The sequence below is a fragment of the Apiospora kogelbergensis genome, assembly GCF_038363985.1.
Source record: "Apiospora kogelbergensis strain CBS 113332 chromosome Unknown utg000001l_segment0_segment0, whole genome shotgun sequence".
In the NCBI taxonomy this organism is placed as follows: Eukaryota; Fungi; Ascomycota; class Sordariomycetes; order Amphisphaeriales; family Apiosporaceae; genus Apiospora; species Apiospora kogelbergensis.
The window spans coordinates 5,645,556-5,664,067 of NW_027117418.1; the positions used below are offsets into that span (position 1 = coordinate 5,645,556).

The following is an 18,512-nucleotide window of genomic DNA, read 5'->3' on the forward strand; positions in this document are numbered from 1 at the left end:
GCCATCATGCATAAGGCAGCCCGGTCTGTCAACATTGCAGCAGCAGCATACATCAAACTAAGGATTGCTGCTTAAACCCGAATCAGGGAGGAAGAGGAGGGTTGCCAGCGACTTTCCTCACTAACCGTCACCGTCCCTGCATTGTGACTTGTGTAACGTTTGGATCCCACATCATCCCCCCGGCGTCATCTTCCAAGTGGCTGGTATACCCGGCGTTGGCTACGAGCAACAATGGCAGGGAACAGACCAAATCGTGTCGCCTTTGGTCCGATCGAAGCGAGCTAAGGCTTGTGTTATAGCAACATGGCGTGCTATGGAAAATAGACAGGGCTAGCAGTAATAGCAGCAGCTGTTACCCTGGGTGCTGCTCCGGGCGGTAGGCGGGGACCCGGCCATCCATAGCCGTGGCGTGTCACTTATCACTCGTCATCTTCATCGAAGTGAAGGAATAAGAAGAAAAAAGAAAGAGAGGAAAAATCATATAGACTCACAATACAGCACGCACGCAAGTGGCCGAGACATCCTTCTCCACCCGGCCCGTTCAGGAAGCGAGTTTGCGGAGAGCAGACAGGTTCGATCCATAGAATATTCCCCGAAACAGTCGTCGTTTGTGCCACGGTTCTATCTAACGCCTATTTTGCCGCCGATCCAAATTGGACTGAGCCCCCCCGGAATCCCACAGCAAAGGCCGTCCTGGGAATAGCCAAGTTCCGAGACGCCGACGTGCCCAACCCGGATAAGGCGACTGATTATATAGGGCAGGTCCCCATTAGGAAAGCCATGCACGTTTCCAAGAGGCCCCGCGGGTCTTCACAGAAGTGACCAACATGCCCACTGCCGCCTACACTGCTTGCATATCAAAAAGCAAACAAAAGGCTTGTGTCTGGAAGGGACTCCGCAGTTTGTGTGTATGTGTATTCGTCTGAAAGCCTATGCGTAATACCGTGCACCCATGGTACTTCCTGGGTCTACGGCTCTACAGTAACGACCAGGGACAACTCGATTCACTAAATACTTAGGGAGGGCCCTCCAAAACACCATGACGGGTTTGCCCGGGGAGATCTCTGTGGCACGCCAGCATCTGCTGCGGGGGCAGCCGAGCAAGCGAGCGATCATGTGTTTTCTTTTCTCGTTGCTGCCACCTTGTGTGGGACCGCCGCCAGCTTGTCTCTACCCCTATTTCTCTCAGTCCAACTATCTTCCTTTTCTTCCTCTTTCTCATTCGTACGCTTGCCAGAACCAACGAGCTCGCGACTCGAGCAAGCACCACCACACTTTCGTCACATCACTAACACTAGATAATCTCAGATAAGCGGTGAGACGGAGATGGCCTCTGTTATCTGACATAGATGAAGCAAGTGCCTTGGTAACCCAGCATGGGGTTGAGTAGATACATGGTGTTCATATTAGACAAAGGCCGTACAACAGCTGACAGGAGCACTCACAGGTCTTGCATGCCCATTTGGCCTATGACTTATCACATTCATACTTCTCGCTCACAAAGCAGTGTTTCATTAGACGTAATAGCCCAAAGTAACACCGAAGGTCGTCGCCATCTGCTTTTAGATAGGCAGCTGGCTGTTCTGGCTCGCATTGAGGGGTCAGACGCATCACTCCGGCTAAGCTACCTCATCAAAACCCTGTTATGAGAAGCAGATGAACACAGCCATGCATGACTTTGGTCATTGTGCCGGTCCTTCTACTTATTACCGACGAAAAGCAATTCCTAAGACTAGGCTAGACCAAGTCTCCGTTGACCCACAGCTCTATAACGACCATGTAGTGCTTTCTATGATCTGTAGATAAAACCACAGTCATGACCATAGTCATTCATAGTCAGGTGAGCCTCGGTGGGTAATCATCTTCGCATCACGTCTCTTAGACAGGCAGAGCGAGCATGTAGAAACATTAATGATATATTCCTTCTATTTTGGACCCTTCCCTTCTGCGCTGAATTGAACAATGGGTATCAAAGCTACCTATGCACCAGAGAACGAAGAATAACAATTATAGCCCTCTCTAAGTCAAACACTAAAATGGCCATATACAACCCCTTTCCTTGCACCCAAAACACGACCGACCTTCATCCCGCCTATTTGCCAACATAGACCGGGATGCCGTACACAGACCGCCGCAGCGGTAAGGTATCGAAACTTGCAGGCATCCCTTGCCCTGGCGACCGCCTCCACGAGACTCATGGGTGCCGTGGCGGTGCCCTCGTCATCTCCTCCATCTGAAGACGATGATGACGCCGTCGCCTTGGCTTTCTTCTTGCCCTTCTGGCTACCTGTACTCCGGCTCTTCTTGCCGACGTCGCTGCTGTCCTCCTCCGCGAACGTACCGCGAGGAAACAACCCCCACTCCTCGAATAGCCGACTCGCGTACCGGTCGATGTCGCGATCTGTCACGTCCCACAGCGTGCCCACGACGGCAGGACTGCCGGCGAGCATGTAGTTCCAGACAGGGCCGTGGGGCTCAAAGTCACCTGGCGCCGTGAGGGACGCTGACGAACAGCCCATTAGCAGCGCCACGGCGCGGCACTTCTCCATCTTGCGAATGGTGCGGCCGCGGATGTACTGCGCGCCCGAGCCGTGGCCAAAGTAGAGCAGCAGGTCCGACTTGGTCAGGGCGGCCTCGAACTCGGACTCGGTGGGAACGCGCGCCTCGATTGCCGACCAGCTGAGCGGGAGACCCGACAACGGGCGGCCGAAGACGGACTGCGTGTTCTTGAGGTCGGCGCCGGGGTTCAATATGTAAGTACCCGACTTATGCGAGATGTGGTGGCCCTTGCGGAGCGGCTCCGTGGTGCTCTCAGAAGACGAAGTTTCGGACTCGTGGGAAGCACGCTGTTCGAGGATGGAACGGCGGAGGCAAGCAAGTGAGGGCACCCGGGACACGGCTACACCCTGCAAGCAGGGTAACGATTCCCAGGGAACGATATGCAGAGACTTGTCAAGCACCAGGATCGTGTGTGTTTGCTCTAGGCTCTCCTTGTTGCTCTTAGCTTCGGCATGGTAAGAGTGCAGTGCATCAGTAATCTCAATGACCATCCTATCGAGGTCGATCTCGTCATAGGCGTTACGTTCACCGTGAAATTGGAGAATGTCCACCACGAAATACAGTAGATCCGTCAAGGGCTCGTCGAAATCGCACTCCGGCAGGGAGGGATCGCCCAGTCCGATGAAGAGATCCAGGATTCGGGGGTCCAGTGAAACTTTTGGGGCGGCGGCTGCCTTTGTGCGTCTGCCACGAACCTGCCGCCTGGATGGTAAATTATTGTCAAGTATGTTCTGGAAACTCTTTTGGAACCTTGCAAGCAAGTCGGAGCGGCGGTGATGTTGAGAAAAGACGCCCCTGAAGCCTCCGAGCCAGGTGTGCTCAATGTTCTCCAACATGTTCTTCATCCGCTCGTCAAGAGCCTCTCGTTCAGACCACCAAGCAGACTTGGCACCTTTGGCGCTCATATCCCTGGCATTATGGCAAGTGCGGTTAGCTACGCCGATAATATCGAGGAGTTCGGCTCGGCCCTGCTCAAAATTGAAGACTTCAATATCGGCGTCCCTGGACATAGCTCGCTCCAGAGGCAATCGAATAGCAAATGGGCTGTGTCCGGCTTGTAACTTAGTAATGCACAGATCGTGTTTATTGTCGCTCAAGGATACCGAGACGACGTTCCATGAACTGGGAATGACGTCAATGTACTCCTTCTGAAATCGGTTCATGTCGACCGTCAGAGACAGGCTGGAACGCCTGGATTCCGACACTTCCACCGGCATAGGCCACTCCAATCTCGCTCCCTTGTTAGAATCAAGCTTCAAGGTCTTTCGCTCACGGCCCCAGACCAGATTACGTGCCAGCTCGACCGAGCATGTTGCGTAAGCAGGATTACTCGTTCCCGAGACCTTCGAGTGATTTGTGGTGGATAATAGGATGAAGGTATTCTGAAGCAAGGTCGCCACACGTTGCACAAGTACACCGTCACCGTTCATGACTGCAACAGAATGGGCGTCAAGAAGGTGGTCGCGGGCCTGTCGTAGAGTTTCGAGGAATAGAGGCCCTTCCTGCGGTGGCGATCGCCCTTTCCGAGGCGGAGAGGTCTTCGTAGATGGGGTCTTATCGGCCAATGCTTTATCCTTGGCAGAACCCGCCACAGTTGGAAATGACAGGGTCGAGTCCAAGACGGCAGAGTAAACCGAGTCTTTGCCCATCAACTCTAGGCTCTGACCGATGAGCGCAACAGCCATGAAGAGAGAGTCTTGGGTCATGTCAGCTGACAGACGGGGAAGCTCGCCGGCGGTCTGCAAAGCCTCAACCGCTGCAGTCCACTCTCTCTCCCGGAGCAGTGCGGCTGATTTTTGCTGAAGGATGGAGGCACGCACGAACATGAGTTGCTTGTCCTCTATGGCTGATAATGGTTTTGCAACAGCCAAGGGCTTGACAGCGGTGGCAGTCGCCTTTCTTTTCGGCGCAGCCTTACTGACACTTTTGGTTACTCTGGTCCGCGGCAGTCGTGTCGTCTTGGGAGGGGCTTTAGTCTTAATAGTAAGTCTTGCCATCTGTTTAGCCAGATCCATTTCTCCGCTTGTCTCTTGCCTGTCAAGTCTGGCTATCATCGACTCCGCTTGGTCGAGCAGATCTGATTCCGCAGCATGGTCCGCCATATCGCGATAGATTTGACTCAACTGGCAGGCCAATTTGATGGTCGAGTAGTTCGGTTCTAGTGTAGCCAGTGAGCCCTTTATTTCCGATGCCAGCTCCAGGGCTTTGTCAGTTGCCCCGGCTTTGATGTGTATCGCCGCCAGCCACGCCTGGGACTGCATTATATAATTTGTAGAGTTCGTGCTTCTCGCAATCTTCAGTGCCTGTTCAGCATAGTACATCGTTTCTTGGAACATTCCAATGTGGGCATAGACCGAAGACAGCCGCAACACGAAACGGAAAAGGGGGTACACCATAGCCCAGAACTCCGGCCCAGTTCGAGCACGTACGGCATCCGAGGCACTCGAGACCGAGGAGCTGAAGCTGCAGTCATCTTCTGAGGCCTCAACCTGCGATGGCTCGTCGCCTTGGTTAACAGATGTGTTTTTGATTGTTTCCAGCTTTGCCCAGTCGTGATATAGAATGCGGACAGCATTCTTGGCATATCGAAGCGCTTCGTGGGAGTTACCTCGCTCGAGGACCAACAAGCCTTGTAAGAACGAAGCGTATGCGATAGACAACTTCCTCGTCGCTTTACTGCTTCGGGATGATCTGTCAGACATGGAGGCAACCCCTGACGCATGAGCATCAGCTAGATGCTTTTCTGCTCGCTCGTAGCTTCCCACTGCCATATGGTACTCAGCTGAGCAGAGGTGGAAATTTGTCGCAATCTCATGAGGTAGATCTGGGCGCGAGAGAAATTCCTGGGTCGTGGTCAAGACAGTTTCTGCTTTGGTAGAGTGCCCGACAGTCAGATACTGCAGGCAAAGAGCGGTATTTTGGGCGATCAGGGCCGCAGGATCGTTTTGCGATAGGAGCTTGGAGACCGTCGATGACAACTCCAAAACAGACTCCAGAAGAGAGTCCATGCCTCTCATTCTGGCAAAGTCAGAAAGCGACTGCAGATTTGTGAGCAGCTGGGCTGGATTATCGATATGGTCGTAGAGGCCTTCCAGCGATTTCACATTTGTCAAAGCAGACCTCCAGAGACCGACAGCATCCTGGACAGGCTTCCAATCAACTTCAAGTTCAAATAACGCTGCAAGACACGCGATCAAGGACTTCAGATGCGGAATGAAACGAGCTAACCCGGCATCTTTACCCAGCTTCCCGGCTTGCAGATTCCCCGACAGGGCCTTGGCCTCTTCTACCCAGCTCCGTATGGAATCGCGGGATTCAATGTTGATCGTAAGAAGCTGAGTCAAGGTTCGTAGCCTCCTGATCGGGAAGGTGTCTGAAGGGTAAGCCTGCAAAATATTCTCAACCAACGGCTCTCCTGCGTTGAGACATGTTCGTAGTTTTGCGTCGGTTGAATATATGAAGTAAAGGTCGTGTTCGAGAGCCGTGGTCTTGTCGCTTCCGGATAGGAGCCACGTCCAGTCGCAAGGCTTGGGGTCGAGCTTCGCTAAAGTGCACACCGTCCTTGATAATGATTGTGTCTTTCCACTCAGCTGCCAAGCTGTCAAAGGCGGGCTTGAATCCAACGCCGAAGTAATTTGTGACACAGTTTCCTCGCGAACTATGGAGTCTCTGATAGATCTGAGCGTGTCGGCTGCATCATCTTTTCTCCCTGATGTCCTGCAAAGGTCGGCAAGGCGCTCTTGCTTGGCTAGGAGCTGTGCCTTTGTCTGATCGGGTTCGGGTTGTAGTTTCACTGCTTCGATAGAACGCCGCAATGCACGTAAGAAGTCCTTCGGGTTGGAAGCCTTCTTTCGCAGTAAAATATGTTGCTGGTAATAGAAATGGGAGATCTTGACATGGTAGGAAGCGGATGGACTACTCCCGAGAACAGACAAGTCGCCCATGTTCTCGAGCACTGCCAGACAGTCTTGGAAAACAGAGTCCATAAGATCCCATGCCATGCTATCTTCTTCGAGTAGTGTTTTCACCAGCATCAAAACCGAGTCTAGCACGTGGTGGATATATTTGGAAAGGAGCTGCCGTCGTTGTTCGAAGCGAAGGAAGTCTTTGGCAGGCCCTCCTGAAGTAGGTGGTTTTCCTAGCCATCTCAAAATGAACCGAGGAAGCTGCAAAATTAATGTTTCGAGTTGGGATTGTGTTGGATTCGATTTTGGATCCGATCGCCCCTTGCCGAGTACGATGCTTACAGCAGCCTTTCGTACTTGGCATATGCTGGTTAGGAGATCGTCCAGTTCTGTTGTACTCCCACTCAATGAGCCTTGCAAGCCTTCTAGCACCTCGAGTATCATGCTCTCATCCACCTTAGAAGACTGTTTCAAGGACAAGGCAAACAACTGAGCAGTTACAGCATGACATCTGGCAGCTGAATCAACCTCACTGCTTGTCAGGCCTCTCAGTTTGGCGATCCACTTGATTGCATCCTTGACGTCGCCAGCTTCCCGAGACAGAGACCCAAGTGACTGGTAGATTGCCGCCATCAGTAATCTGGATGAGTTCAAAGTTCGCAACCCCAACGTCTCAAACATCTGCCAAACCTGCTCAAAGGCTGAGTTGGCAGCCACACACTTCAAATGTGCGTCTCCTGAGCTCCTCCTAGTGAAGGCAGCCAGACATCGCGACAATGGAGAGAGAAGCTCTTTGTCAAGATCGCCCTTATGGCCCGATAGACTCCAAGAATGTAGCCTGGCCTTCAAAGCAATTGCTTGAACCTCCAGCGACGTTTCAGGGGAGGGACTGAGCCTTGGCTCGAGTGCCACTCCGTCATCGTTGGCCGAGACGCTTGGGGTAAGTGACAGCAGGCTTTGGGCCAGACTCTCAAGCTGCCTGGCGCTTTTGAGGCGGTTTTGCGGAGTGTCGCTCGGACTGGGCAGTAATAACGTCAGCGGTGAAGCCTGGTGTGTCGGCCGGAGAAAAGCAAGTGCCGCGTCCAAGTAGGTTGACTTTTTCAGGCCATGCAATATTCGTAATGCCTGAAGCTGAGATGTGACGACCAGCTGGGCCACGGGGGCGGTTGTATCGATGGCCGGATAATCAAACAAATCCGAAAGTGTCCTCGCAGCTGTCGTCGCCTCGGTCGGTACCGGCGTCTTCGCCCTTCTAGGGTTGCCCTTGGAAACTACTCCCTCCAGTCGTCGCTTGAGCAGACGGAGCTCCTTCACTGCGTGCTCAAAGAGACTGAGAGCTATAAGTCGGTTGACAAATGATGACATGCCAGATTCGATCTGAAGTTCGGGTAAGGTCACACTTCCGGAGGTGGAAAGTGTTCGCAAAGTTGCGAACGCGGCTCTAGTACATTCGACCATGGCCAAGCACCCACTCGAAGCCGGTGCTGCAGTCTGTGGCCGGCATGTTTTTGCGTCGTTCGGCGATGTGGAGACGCGATTCAGGGTTCGCGGTTGAAGCGGTGTCATCGGCATGGAGTTCGAGCGTCGCAGGCCTTTTCGAGGTTCGGCCTTATTCGGCATCGGGGTTATAGGGGAGCATTTTGCGGCCTCTCCCAATGCCTTGAGTGTCGCATTGATGACTTGGGTGGCGAGGAGCGCCTTCTCCTTTGGCAGCAGGCCATCAGTCTTGCTCTCGTCGTCTTGTTTGGTTGCGCGACCTGTTTTCTTGGCGGCAGTTGTCGGCTTTCCCCGTGTGGCGGGCGCCGCTCTTGTTTTCCCTTTCGCGGTTTTGGTTTCGGCAACCTCGGGCTCTGCTCCCTGGAGCAGCTCCTTGAGTGTCGCAGATATCGTCGGGGTGCAGGTTTGTACCGACGTGATGGCGCTCCGGATGGCGTCGGCTTGGGTAGTTAAGGAAGCCATGTAAGGTTTGATGAGATTTGTAGGACTAGACTCCTAAATCATGTCGTCGTGTGCCAAAAGGAGATATCGGGTATCCAGACGGTCAGAAAAGAAATTCAAAGGCGGGCACAAGCCAATCCTCTATTAGCAATTCGAATATTAGTATCTTAGGTGAGTGGGAGAGTACAGGTATGAATGGAAGAGCAGTCTATAACACATCAAAGCAAAGCATTCGCGATACAAAACCAACGGTGGACAAGCTGGCGGGCAAGTTCGTTGTGGATCGCACTGCCCAAGCAAGGGCAAGCGCGGTAGGCCCGGCAACCATGGATCTCAGCGTCCCATCTTCCCATCTTCCCATCCACCATGCTGCCATGTCATGCAAATGGACAAATCCAGCCTAGGCCCTGTCGAGCCCATTTAATATTAAATCCCGTCATTGGCTATTGGAGACAAAGTACTTCAAGATGTACCGACAGTCCGTCCCTCGGGTCACGTACTTGAGCCCAATTCTCCGTTGAAAATATTCTGTTGGCGGTCGCCCCACGATTCACTCATCCAACTTCAATCAGGCACCATGGAGAGAGCAACACACCGGGCTAGCGCACGCCTATGGAGGGGCACAACGGGCATGGGAAGCTCGCCACTCCAGGCGATGCATGCGATTCACCCGATTCACCCGATTCACCCACGCTGCGCCGTGCGAAATATTGGCTCTGGCTCTGCCCCGACGATTGCGCAACCGTCCTTTTGGAAGTCGCTGGTCCCTAAGCCTTTCCGCCGTCGCAAAGAGCCGGAAGTGGACTGGGGTGTGCCGAAGAAACCCAAGTCCAAAGAATGGAACCCGGCCACCTTCTTCATCATCATGTTCCTCTTCGTCGGCTCCATGTCAATCCAGATGATCGCCCTGCGGCGAGACTTTAACACCTTCACCAGACGAGCCGAGACCCGCATTGGTGTTCTTCGGGAAGTCGTTGAAAAACTGCAAAGAGGAGAAGAGGTGGACGTGGAAAAGGCGCTGGGAACTGGGGATGCCGAGCGCGAAAAGGAATGGGAGGAGGGTTTGTCGCACTTATATTATCCGAGATGGCTGCGAACTTGTTACTAACAGCTTGCAGTTTTGAAAGACCTCGAAAGGGACGAAATCGCACGAAACTCGAAGAAGAGCGAGAAGCCCTGGCAATCCAGCTCCAAACCGCCAGTCAAAAGCGATGCTCCAACACCACCGAATGCCGCCACTGTGAAAACGAGCAACAAGACCTCGAATTATTCTAGCTTCTTCTGAGCTGTAAATATGAATATAGTTATAAAAGCATCAAGACATCATGTCTTTAAATACGGAAGCGCCGTGCTCTTCCACCTTATGGCTGTGATGCTCAGCCGCACGGTGTATGCTCAGTTGTTTAACCAAGGCAGGCAATACTGCATCCGTCGACATCTCCACTCTTGCGCCTCGAGTTCCATCAGGATTGGGCTCGACATCGCTGAAAAAAGCATCCTCGCCTCTCACTCCTCCGAGGTTGGCGATGGCAATCGGGATTCCCCTGTCTTTGGCTCGCTTTGCGAGTCTCCAAGCTGAATACGTTGCGAGCGATGTTCCAAGGACTAGGAGCTTGCTAGCTTCCTCGACCGCCTTCTCCGCCTCAACCTTGGTTTGAGGTCGGATATTCTCACCAAACATGGTTACGGCTGGTTTCAAAATGCCTGCGGTGCTTGGTGCGCTCCAAGCACCATCGCCATCAACCTCGACCGCAGCGCGGCCTCCCTCTGGCGTAGACGGCGGGCTGGCCAGGCATCGTGGGCAGGCTGGGTATCTGAACGTGGTGTACGGGGCGTCGGGTAAATCCACATCGCCGTCTGGGTTGGTTCTCATGCCGCGGCGGCGGCGTTCCTCGGGGTTTTCTGTGTCTAATGCCCCTGACGCGGTAATCTCCTGCAGAAATGCAGCCCAGGCAGGGTTTAGCCTTGCCAGCTCTTCCTGGAATTGGTCACGTGGCAGTTCCTCATGGCATGATACGCAAACCAGTGACCGCAGATAGCCATGGAGCTCTATGGTAGGCAGAGAGGGATGGGCCTCCGGATGGAACGAGTCCACATTCTGAGTGATGACATTGTGGACCAGCCCCAGCTCCCCAAGTTGCTTGATAGAGAAATGTCCAGCGTTAGGCCTGGCCTTATGTAAAGACGTCCACCCCAGAAAGCTTCGAGCCCAGTACCGCTTTCTAGCCTCGTGATTCTGTAAAAACTCGGAATAGTAGATGGGGCGGTAGCTCTTGTTCACCCGATACGTTCCATTCGCCCCTCGATAATCGGCAAGCCCACTGGCAACGGATAGTCCGGCCCCAGTGAGAACCAACGTGGACGCAGGTATCCCTTTTGGCGATGGCGCAGTAAGAAACTCCTGTAATGCTGCTACAGCACCTGGGAGCGTGCTTGCACTTGAGGGCGTAACAGTCGGTGCAGCTAGCACGTCCGTGTACGGAATCCTCATATACGGTTTGCGCAGCATCGCAAAAGAGAGACTGGTTTGGCGACTCCCCCCTTTTCTGAGGTGACTTGTAGCAGAAATATGCAACCTGATATGGTGTTGGCGAGATGAGGCTCTCGGGACGATCTGCTCTAGGTTACAAATCCAAGTCGTCACTTTGGCGAGTAAGACTTGCGCTACGTAGGATTTTTGCCTCTTTCGACCCGTCCTGCTGTAATGCGGTAATACACTCTAGACTAGACACTACAAGGGCTGGAGAGCTGAGAGCGTTGCAGCCCCACCATAGGCCAACTCATATGTATGCTTTCGAGGTAGCTCTGTTGTTTACAGTATATAACTTTACAATTCCAATAGTATGCCGTCTGGCAGTTATGAGCTTGGGTCTCAATCAAAGGACATCTGAGTCGGTGCAAGATTGTCATGAGTTAAACAAATAACAGTCTTGTAGAGACTCGCAGCTTTTTTCTCTTTTCTACTTTGCTTCAACATAGTCTTCCCATCGGGGCTAAGGGCGCCAAGTAGAATGCGGCGACTGTCCAGTTAGTTACGCATTCGTCACCTTTACCGGACGTGAATGCGAGGTTGACTTACGGCCTGTTGTAGGTTGGATACCCTCGGGAATGGCTTTGCAAACGCCGATCCAGTGTCGGCCGACTCACAATAGCATCTAGAGAGCCAAGCCAAAGCCGACCAAGATAGTGTGTGGCCTGATTCCCATTCAATGTCGGTGTTGCGTGCATTGCATAGGCAGGCTTCCAGGTTCAAGGATCCGCAAATCGGCGCGTTCCAGATTTGATACACACCTTTACTTTTATTACTTACAAGAGTGCACTCACTGTCCGGCCTCTCACACACCGCGCAACAAGTATGATCACAGAGCGAGTTGTTGGCGAGTCTGCATATTCTACCTGTCTTCTGCCTCCAAGAGTATACGGCTAAACCGGCTGTTTACTTTTATGAGTGTCCCCGGCCCTTTACCCTTCCCCCTGAGCCGACTGATGTTGCCGACTCCGCAATGTCGAGTCGACAATGTGCGGCAGCCCTGAGGCTTGGGCCAAGCGGTAGTAACCACTGCAGCCGCCGCCTTGCAGCTTTTGTGAGCGCGGATGCGAGTGGCTTTCTTCCAGCTGCGTCATCTTCCTCAACAATACGCTCCTTCCAGCATGACCACTTAAGGACACATCGCCATAACAAGTCCCTTCATTACCGTGCTCTTCAAACATCCGCTGCTCCCACGGAGTCGCAATCCAAACAACCCCCCGCCATTCCCTCGTTATTGCGACCGTCGCGCACTCGTTGCCCCCTCCGTTCATTTCCAGCCATGGCAGCTCTCACCCAGACTCGAGGCCACAGCGGCCATGGCCACAGCCACGGACACCACCATCACCACGACAATGTCTACCTCACGTCCAAGAATAAGAATGATGCTGGCGTGCGCATCACCCGAATTGGCCTCGCTTCGAACCTGGGCATGGCCATAGCCAAGGGTGTGGGTGGCTACATGTTCAACTCGAAAGCAATGGTTGCCGACGCCTTCCACAGTGTTACCGACCTGGCATCCGATATCCTGACTCTCGCGACCATTTCCTGGAGTTTGCGACCGCCGACCGATAAGTTCCCTGTTGGCTTTGGCAAGATCGAGAGCCTGGGTTCTCTTGGCGTATCCGGCATGCTCCTGACTGGTGGTCTGTGGATGCTCTGGGGTAGTACACTGTCCCTCTACAGCCATTTCTTCCTCGACCCGGCGGCTGCGGCAGAGTTGATGGCGCATGCCCATAGCCACGGCCACAGCCATGGGCACGACCATGGACATGGCGCACCTAGCATCCACGCTGCCTGGCTCGCAGCAGGAACAGTAGCCGTAAAGGAATGGCTGTATCATGCAAGTAAGTTTTCGGCGGTTACCCCTGATCATGATCAAATTCGGATCGCCTAGTGCGAACAGCTACTGACTGACAATCCCAGCCATGAAAGTCGCACGCGAGCGCAAATCTTCGGTCCTGGCATCCAACGCCGTCCACCACCGAGTCGACAGTCTTACCGGCATCGTTACGCTCGCTGTTATCCTCGGTGCCAACTTTGTGCAGAACGCGGCTTGGTTGGATCCTGTCGGTGGCCTCCTCATTTCGCTCATGGTAATCAAGGCAGGTGCAGAGAACACGGTCGCTTCTGTGATGGAACTCGCCGACCGCAGCATAGATGATGAGGTGAAGGGCTCTATTGGAAAGCAGGTCCGCAAGGCTCTTGCGGACGTGCCTGAGGGTCACGTCACTGAACTTCGTGAGGTGACTGGTATCAAATCTGGCCAAAATTACCTTGTCGACCTCGAAATCTCGGTACCCAATAATTGGACCGTCGAACACGTTCGGGACGTCGAGGACAATGTCCGAGCCCGTGTAGGCGGCAAAGTACGTGGTGTTCGCAAAGTCCGAGTCCGTTTTGTGCCCAAGGAAACCAAGACTCTCCCCAAGTTTGACGAGTTCATCCCCGGCGACGTGAGTGCGAAATCCAGCCCGGAACCCGAGGATGAACATGACCATGATGATGGCAACGGCCACCATCACAAGCATCAGTAAAGGGTCACAACACGACATTTCTTGTCTCACCCTGATTTCTTCGTTTACACGGCGTTTTAGGTTAGTGATGGGTACCCGACCACACATCGGAAGAGGGCAAAAAGCTATGATACCACAAGAGAATCTGCTTCAAAATAAACCTGACATGGCATGGAGCAGTCTAAACCGGCCTTGACACGAGAGGCCGTGTCCCATGTATGCTGCGACCTGGGGACGGGGCAATTGCAGCATCAGGAGGCGTTGAGAGCCACGGATCCCACATTTGCATACGGGCCAAGAGATGTCTTGGGTGCTCATTCCACGCTGATAGATATAAACTAAACTACTGGCAAAACTTTGTAGATGCTCTGAAATACGTGGACGATTGAAACGGGTGACAGGTTGCTGCTCAGGTCACACGCCGTGCTCAAGACGCAAACCAATCGATCGATCGGGGCATTTAGCCTGAATGCGGCACTGCAAGGCTACTACAGCACAGGCAATGGCGGAAGGCTCTTGGCCTGACAGAGTCCTTCCCCCACCAAAACGTGTCTCGATACTGGCTACGCCTCTGGGTAAATCTGATATCATAGTGGGGACCCCGCGTCAAGCCTGTACCAAGAGACTCCGGAAACGCATCGTGAAGGGCCACTTCGCTCTGCTGGTTGTGGCACCATTTTCTGCCGTTGTATGCTTTTATCCTTTTTCCCTCCAGCACACGAGGCGTAGAGTTCCGTGGCAATCACCCCTTACTTAAACGGCTGCCCTAGCCATCCACTGTTCTGTTCTTTTCATTTCTCTGTGTATTGCTCCTCGAGTCACATAGACAAGCTCGACTTTGGTCTGTACATCTGCCTTAAAACTCCCACGAACGTTTCCTTTGGTTCATCATACACATACACCTAGACAATATGAGCTCTGGCCCCTTGTACATAGGGTTCGATCTCTCGACCCAACAGCTCAAAGGTAAGTAGTCAAATATCTATGTCTCCCTCACATTTACCACATGATGCTTATGACTGGCCGCCCAATATGTAGCCATTGTGGTCTCTTCGGACCTCAAGGTCGTCTCAGAGGCCAAGGTCGACTTCGATGCTGACTTTGGGCCGAAGTATGGCATCACCAAGGGTGTGAAGACTAACAAGGATGAGGGCGAGGTATTTGCGCCCGTGGCTATGTGGCTGGAGGCCGTAGACCTGGTGCTATCGCGACTCGTGGAGAAGAAGTGCCCCGTTGCCGACATCAAGGGCATCAGCGGTTCATGCCAGCAGCATGGCAGCGTCTTCTGGGCTGCGCCTGGAGACCCCGGGCTCAAGGCGCTGAGCAAGGAGAAGGGTTCGTTGCACGAGCAGCTGAAGGACGCCTTCTCTTACGAGTTTGGGCCCAATTGGCAGGACCATAGCACCCAGGCCGAATGCGACTTCTACGATCAGCACTTGGGTTCGAAGCAGAAGCTGGCAGACGTCACCGGAAGCTCAGCACATCATGTACGCGAGCCCAAGACTTCCCACCTAATCACTTCTTGCTCGATGGTATCTCGGGGCTAACGAAAATTTCTATCAGCGTTTCACGGGGACACAGATCATGAGAATGCGGAGGAGGCGACCCGAAGTCTACCAGAAGACTGCTCGAATCTCACTGGTATCTTCGTTCCTGGCCTCCGTATTCCTGGGTGCCATTGCCCCCATGGACATCAGTGACGTCACTGGTATGAATCTGTGGGACATCGCAAATGCGAAGTGGAGCGAGGAGCTGCTCGAGCTCTGCGCCGGAGGTAAAGATGGCGTTTCGGACCTGCGGAAGAAGCTGGGCGATGTGCGCCTGGACGGCGGCGGTAGCATGGGTGGCATCAGCCAGTATTTTGTTGACAAGTACGGCTTCAGCCCCGACTGCCAGGTCGTGCCCTTCACGGGCGACAACCCGGCAACTATCCTTGCCCTGCCGCTCCGGCCCATGGACGCCATTGTATCACTGGGTACGTCTTCGACGTTCCTCATGATCACGCATACCTACAAACCTCACCCATCGTATCACTTCATGAACCACCCCTGCAACCCAGGTCAGTACATGTTCATGCTTTGCTACAAGAACGGCGGCCTTGCGCGCGAGAAGGTGCGCGACCGGCTTCCCAAGCCCGACGGTGCAGACTCCTGGGCCAACTTCAACAAGTCGGTGCTGGCCACGCCGCCGCTGGACGTACGGGCTGAGGGCGACCGAGCTAAGCTGGGCCTGTACTTTCCGCTGCCGGAGATCGTGCCCAACATCAAGGCGGGGACTTGGCGGTACACCAGCAAAGCAGAGGACGGGTCCGACCTGCAGAAGGCGCAGGAGGAGTGGACGACAGAGACGGACGCGCGCGTTATTGTCGAATCGCAGGCCCTTTCGATGCGCCTGCGCTCGCACAATCTACTGGGCAGCCCGCCCGGATCCAGTCTTCCGGCGCAGCCGCGCCGTATTTACTTGGTGGGCGGCGGCTCTCTGAACCCGGCCATTGCGCGCGTGCTGGGCGATGTGCTGGGCGGCGTCGACGGCGTCTACAAGCTTGACGTCGGCGGCAACGCGTGCGCTCTCGGCGGGGCGTACAAAGCTGTCTGGGCGCTCGAGCGCCGCACCGACCGCGAGACCTTCGACGAGCTCATCTCGGAGCGCTGGCACGAGGCCGGCGCCATCCAGAAGGTTGACGACGGGTACCGCGATGGCATCTTCCAGCAGTATGGCAACGTCGTTGATGCGTTCGAGAAGATGGAGCAGGAAATCCTCCAGTTTGCCCACAACTAGATCCAGCTGAGGAGGCGCAAACAAAACGAGAAAGATATGACAAAAAACGAAGAAGAAAAAAACGAAAAAGAGACATGTTTACGGTGTGATGCTCTCTTTCAGTAGACGATGGTTTTTAGAGTAAATTGGAGTTCTGAAGAATTTGGATGCGAGTATGAAGGTGCATTTGAGAATCGGCTCCACGGCAAGCAGAGTATAGAAACTTCTAAGATTGAATACAAGCATTAAATGGTATATAGCTATTGGCTATCTTTCTACCTGCGTTCAGCAGATACTTGAATGTTCTGAACGATGTCGGTTTGGAAAACATATATTGTTTCCAATTGAAGACCAACCCTGGGGCGGCAGCTCCTAAAACATCCAACCCTTGTCTTCGACGTCATTGGTTTATTAGTCTGGCTTGGACAACAACTCTGTTCTAATACGCCGATCTCCTTCAAGGCTCTCAAATTATCGAGTCTGGTTTATTTGTTTACCTACCACCGGATCTCTAAAATTTGCACTGGGTGATACCTCTCAATGAGAAAGAACAGCCCAATTGTGCAATACTCATAGGGGAGGAGTTAGCATTGCTGCCGTCCAAGATGATCCTGGGTCCCGTCTCATACCTCGACTGTATAGTCTTCTGTGTTTTCCTCGCACCCCAACTTCTTGTCCACGTCGGGCTGGTTGAGACTCTCGGGGTTATACTGCGATGCCTTCCTTTCCTTTGTAAGGCCCCTAGCTACTTACTGCACGAATCGCGCCTATGGGATAACGAGACACTTGGAAAAGGGGACTCCGTGAAAGTGAAGAAATAATCACAACCGGTTTTTGGCTTAACGCTTGGTTCTAACTTATGTGTCCCAAGTATACGAGCTCCCCACGAGCTTCATCTACGAGCGCTACTTCGCAAGTCGCAGCCAACAAACCCCGTTTGTGCAAGGGGCTGCTCCCTTTGAGGACTTCGTGGTCCGTTGTGTTCGTTATGCATTCGCCAACATCCCTCCCCAGGTCGGACGGGTTTTCTTCTCAAGACCGGTTGCCCTGCCGTTTCTGAGGTTTCGAATGCTACGCCACGGCTTCATACGGCACCCCATACATTGGCACGAGTATGGCGATGTAAGAGCTATCTTCGCGCCCCGAAAGTTGGCCCAGAGGATCTCGGCAAATGCTGACCACGGGCGACACAGGAGAGGTGCCGGGGTGTATGGATAATCAAAGACCCAACGCAACCCGTGGATGTTTGTGTTTATTACGCTCATGGTGAGTTACAGAGATGATTCTAATGCTAAACTTGGCTTACAAGTACGTGCTTAGGCGGCGGATTTTCAATGGGTTCTTCCTATTTCTATCTCGAATTTCTTCTCACTTGGGTGGCGTTACTCGCCCAGAGCGGATATCGAAATCCTGCTATATTCGCGTTGGAATACACTCTGGTCCCGGATGATTCGTTTCCCACGCAGCTGCACCAGGCCATTGCGGGGTATCGGCACGTCTTGACGACAGTAGGAGATGCATCCAAGATCTGTGTGAGCGGTGACTCAGCGGGTGCAACTATCATGCTGAGCTTGCTACTGCGCCGGGCAAATATGAAACATGACGCAAACAGGCAGTTGAACGAGACGGGCGACTGGCGACTGGAACGGCCACGTATGGCCGCCTTCATCTCGCCTTGGACCACATTGATATCCCCCAAGCACCGAAACACACCAAGCGATTATCTCGACGAAGAGAGGCTGCATCAGTATGCGCTGGACTACGCAAATGGTAAAATCGAGCCAGACGATCCGCTGATATCACCAGGCAATTGCAGAGACGCGAAGTGGTGGAAACGAGCTTGCCCCTCGGGAGGGCTTTATGTGGCCTATGGTACAGAGGAGGTCTTCGCGTCCGAGGTTGAAGATCTGATCCATTTTTGGGATACACATGGAGTCAAAGCCAGCAGCCGAGCCGAGGAGGGCGGAATCCACGCATGGCCCGTGGCCTCTTTATTCCTGTGCACATCGGCAACAGACCGACAGAAAGGGTTGAAAGCCTTGGTTGAACAGATCCAAGAGAACATTGGGTTGGGGCAATAGAGAAAAGGAAGAGAGACGCGTGCGTGCAAACACCAAACAGGGTTGGCAGCCGCCCCGGGCAGACAATGCGAACCCGTGTCATGTCAGATTAGATCAAGTAAACCTTCAGCGACCACAAGACAGAGTCGAAACCCGAGAGCGGATGCAAGCGGCTTCGACATCTGCCTTGATAGCAGGTCTCCGTGATAAAAAGCTCTGATTTATTATCATCACCCATGACTAAAGCAAG

General features: G+C 53.5%; 6 protein-coding genes across 6 annotated transcripts; 4 read left to right on the plus strand and 2 right to left on the minus strand.

Moving 5' to 3' along the window:
* Positions 1-1,514: 1,514 nt before the first annotated feature.
* Positions 1,515-8,423, minus strand: PG998_001816 (peptidase family C50; the record flags this gene model as incomplete). Its single annotated transcript, XM_066868634.1, has 2 exons — positions 1,515-1,556; positions 2,130-8,423. 2 exons carry the CDS (start codon positions 8,421-8,423, stop codon positions 1,515-1,517), a joined length of 6,336 nt encoding a protein of 2,111 aa, XP_066737049.1.
* Positions 8,424-8,979: 556 nt separating this feature from the next.
* PG998_001817 (uncharacterized protein) lies at positions 8,980-9,687 on the plus strand (the record flags this gene model as incomplete). Its single annotated transcript, XM_066868635.1, has 2 exons — positions 8,980-9,463; positions 9,521-9,687. The coding sequence occupies 2 exons, from the start codon at positions 8,980-8,982 to the stop codon at positions 9,685-9,687; spliced, it is 651 nt and encodes a 216-aa protein (XP_066737050.1).
* A 30-nt stretch (positions 9,688-9,717) lies between these two features.
* PG998_001818 (Sir2 family protein) lies at positions 9,718-10,911 on the minus strand (the record flags this gene model as incomplete). Its single annotated transcript, XM_066868636.1, has 1 exon — positions 9,718-10,911. The coding sequence occupies one exon, from the start codon at positions 10,909-10,911 to the stop codon at positions 9,718-9,720; it is 1,194 nt and encodes a 397-aa protein (XP_066737051.1).
* Positions 10,912-12,211: 1,300 nt separating this feature from the next.
* PG998_001819 (mitochondrial metal transporter 2) lies at positions 12,212-13,466 on the plus strand (the record flags this gene model as incomplete). The annotated part of the gene is made up of 2 exons (XM_066868637.1): positions 12,212-12,776; positions 12,856-13,466. The coding sequence occupies 2 exons, from the start codon at positions 12,212-12,214 to the stop codon at positions 13,464-13,466; spliced, it is 1,176 nt and encodes a 391-aa protein (XP_066737052.1).
* An 890-nt stretch (positions 13,467-14,356) lies between these two features.
* Positions 14,357-16,223, plus strand: PG998_001820 (uncharacterized protein; the record flags this gene model as incomplete). The annotated part of the gene is made up of 3 exons (XM_066868638.1): positions 14,357-14,411; positions 14,484-14,932; positions 15,009-16,223. 3 exons carry the CDS (start codon positions 14,357-14,359, stop codon positions 16,221-16,223), a joined length of 1,719 nt encoding a protein of 572 aa, XP_066737053.1.
* A 584-nt stretch (positions 16,224-16,807) lies between these two features.
* Positions 16,808-18,283, plus strand: PG998_001821 (alpha/beta-hydrolase; the record flags this gene model as incomplete). Its single annotated transcript, XM_066868639.1, has 3 exons — positions 16,808-16,934; positions 17,074-17,410; positions 17,512-18,283. The coding sequence occupies 3 exons, from the start codon at positions 16,808-16,810 to the stop codon at positions 18,281-18,283; spliced, it is 1,236 nt and encodes a 411-aa protein (XP_066737054.1).
* Between the last annotated feature and the right edge of the window lie 229 nt (positions 18,284-18,512).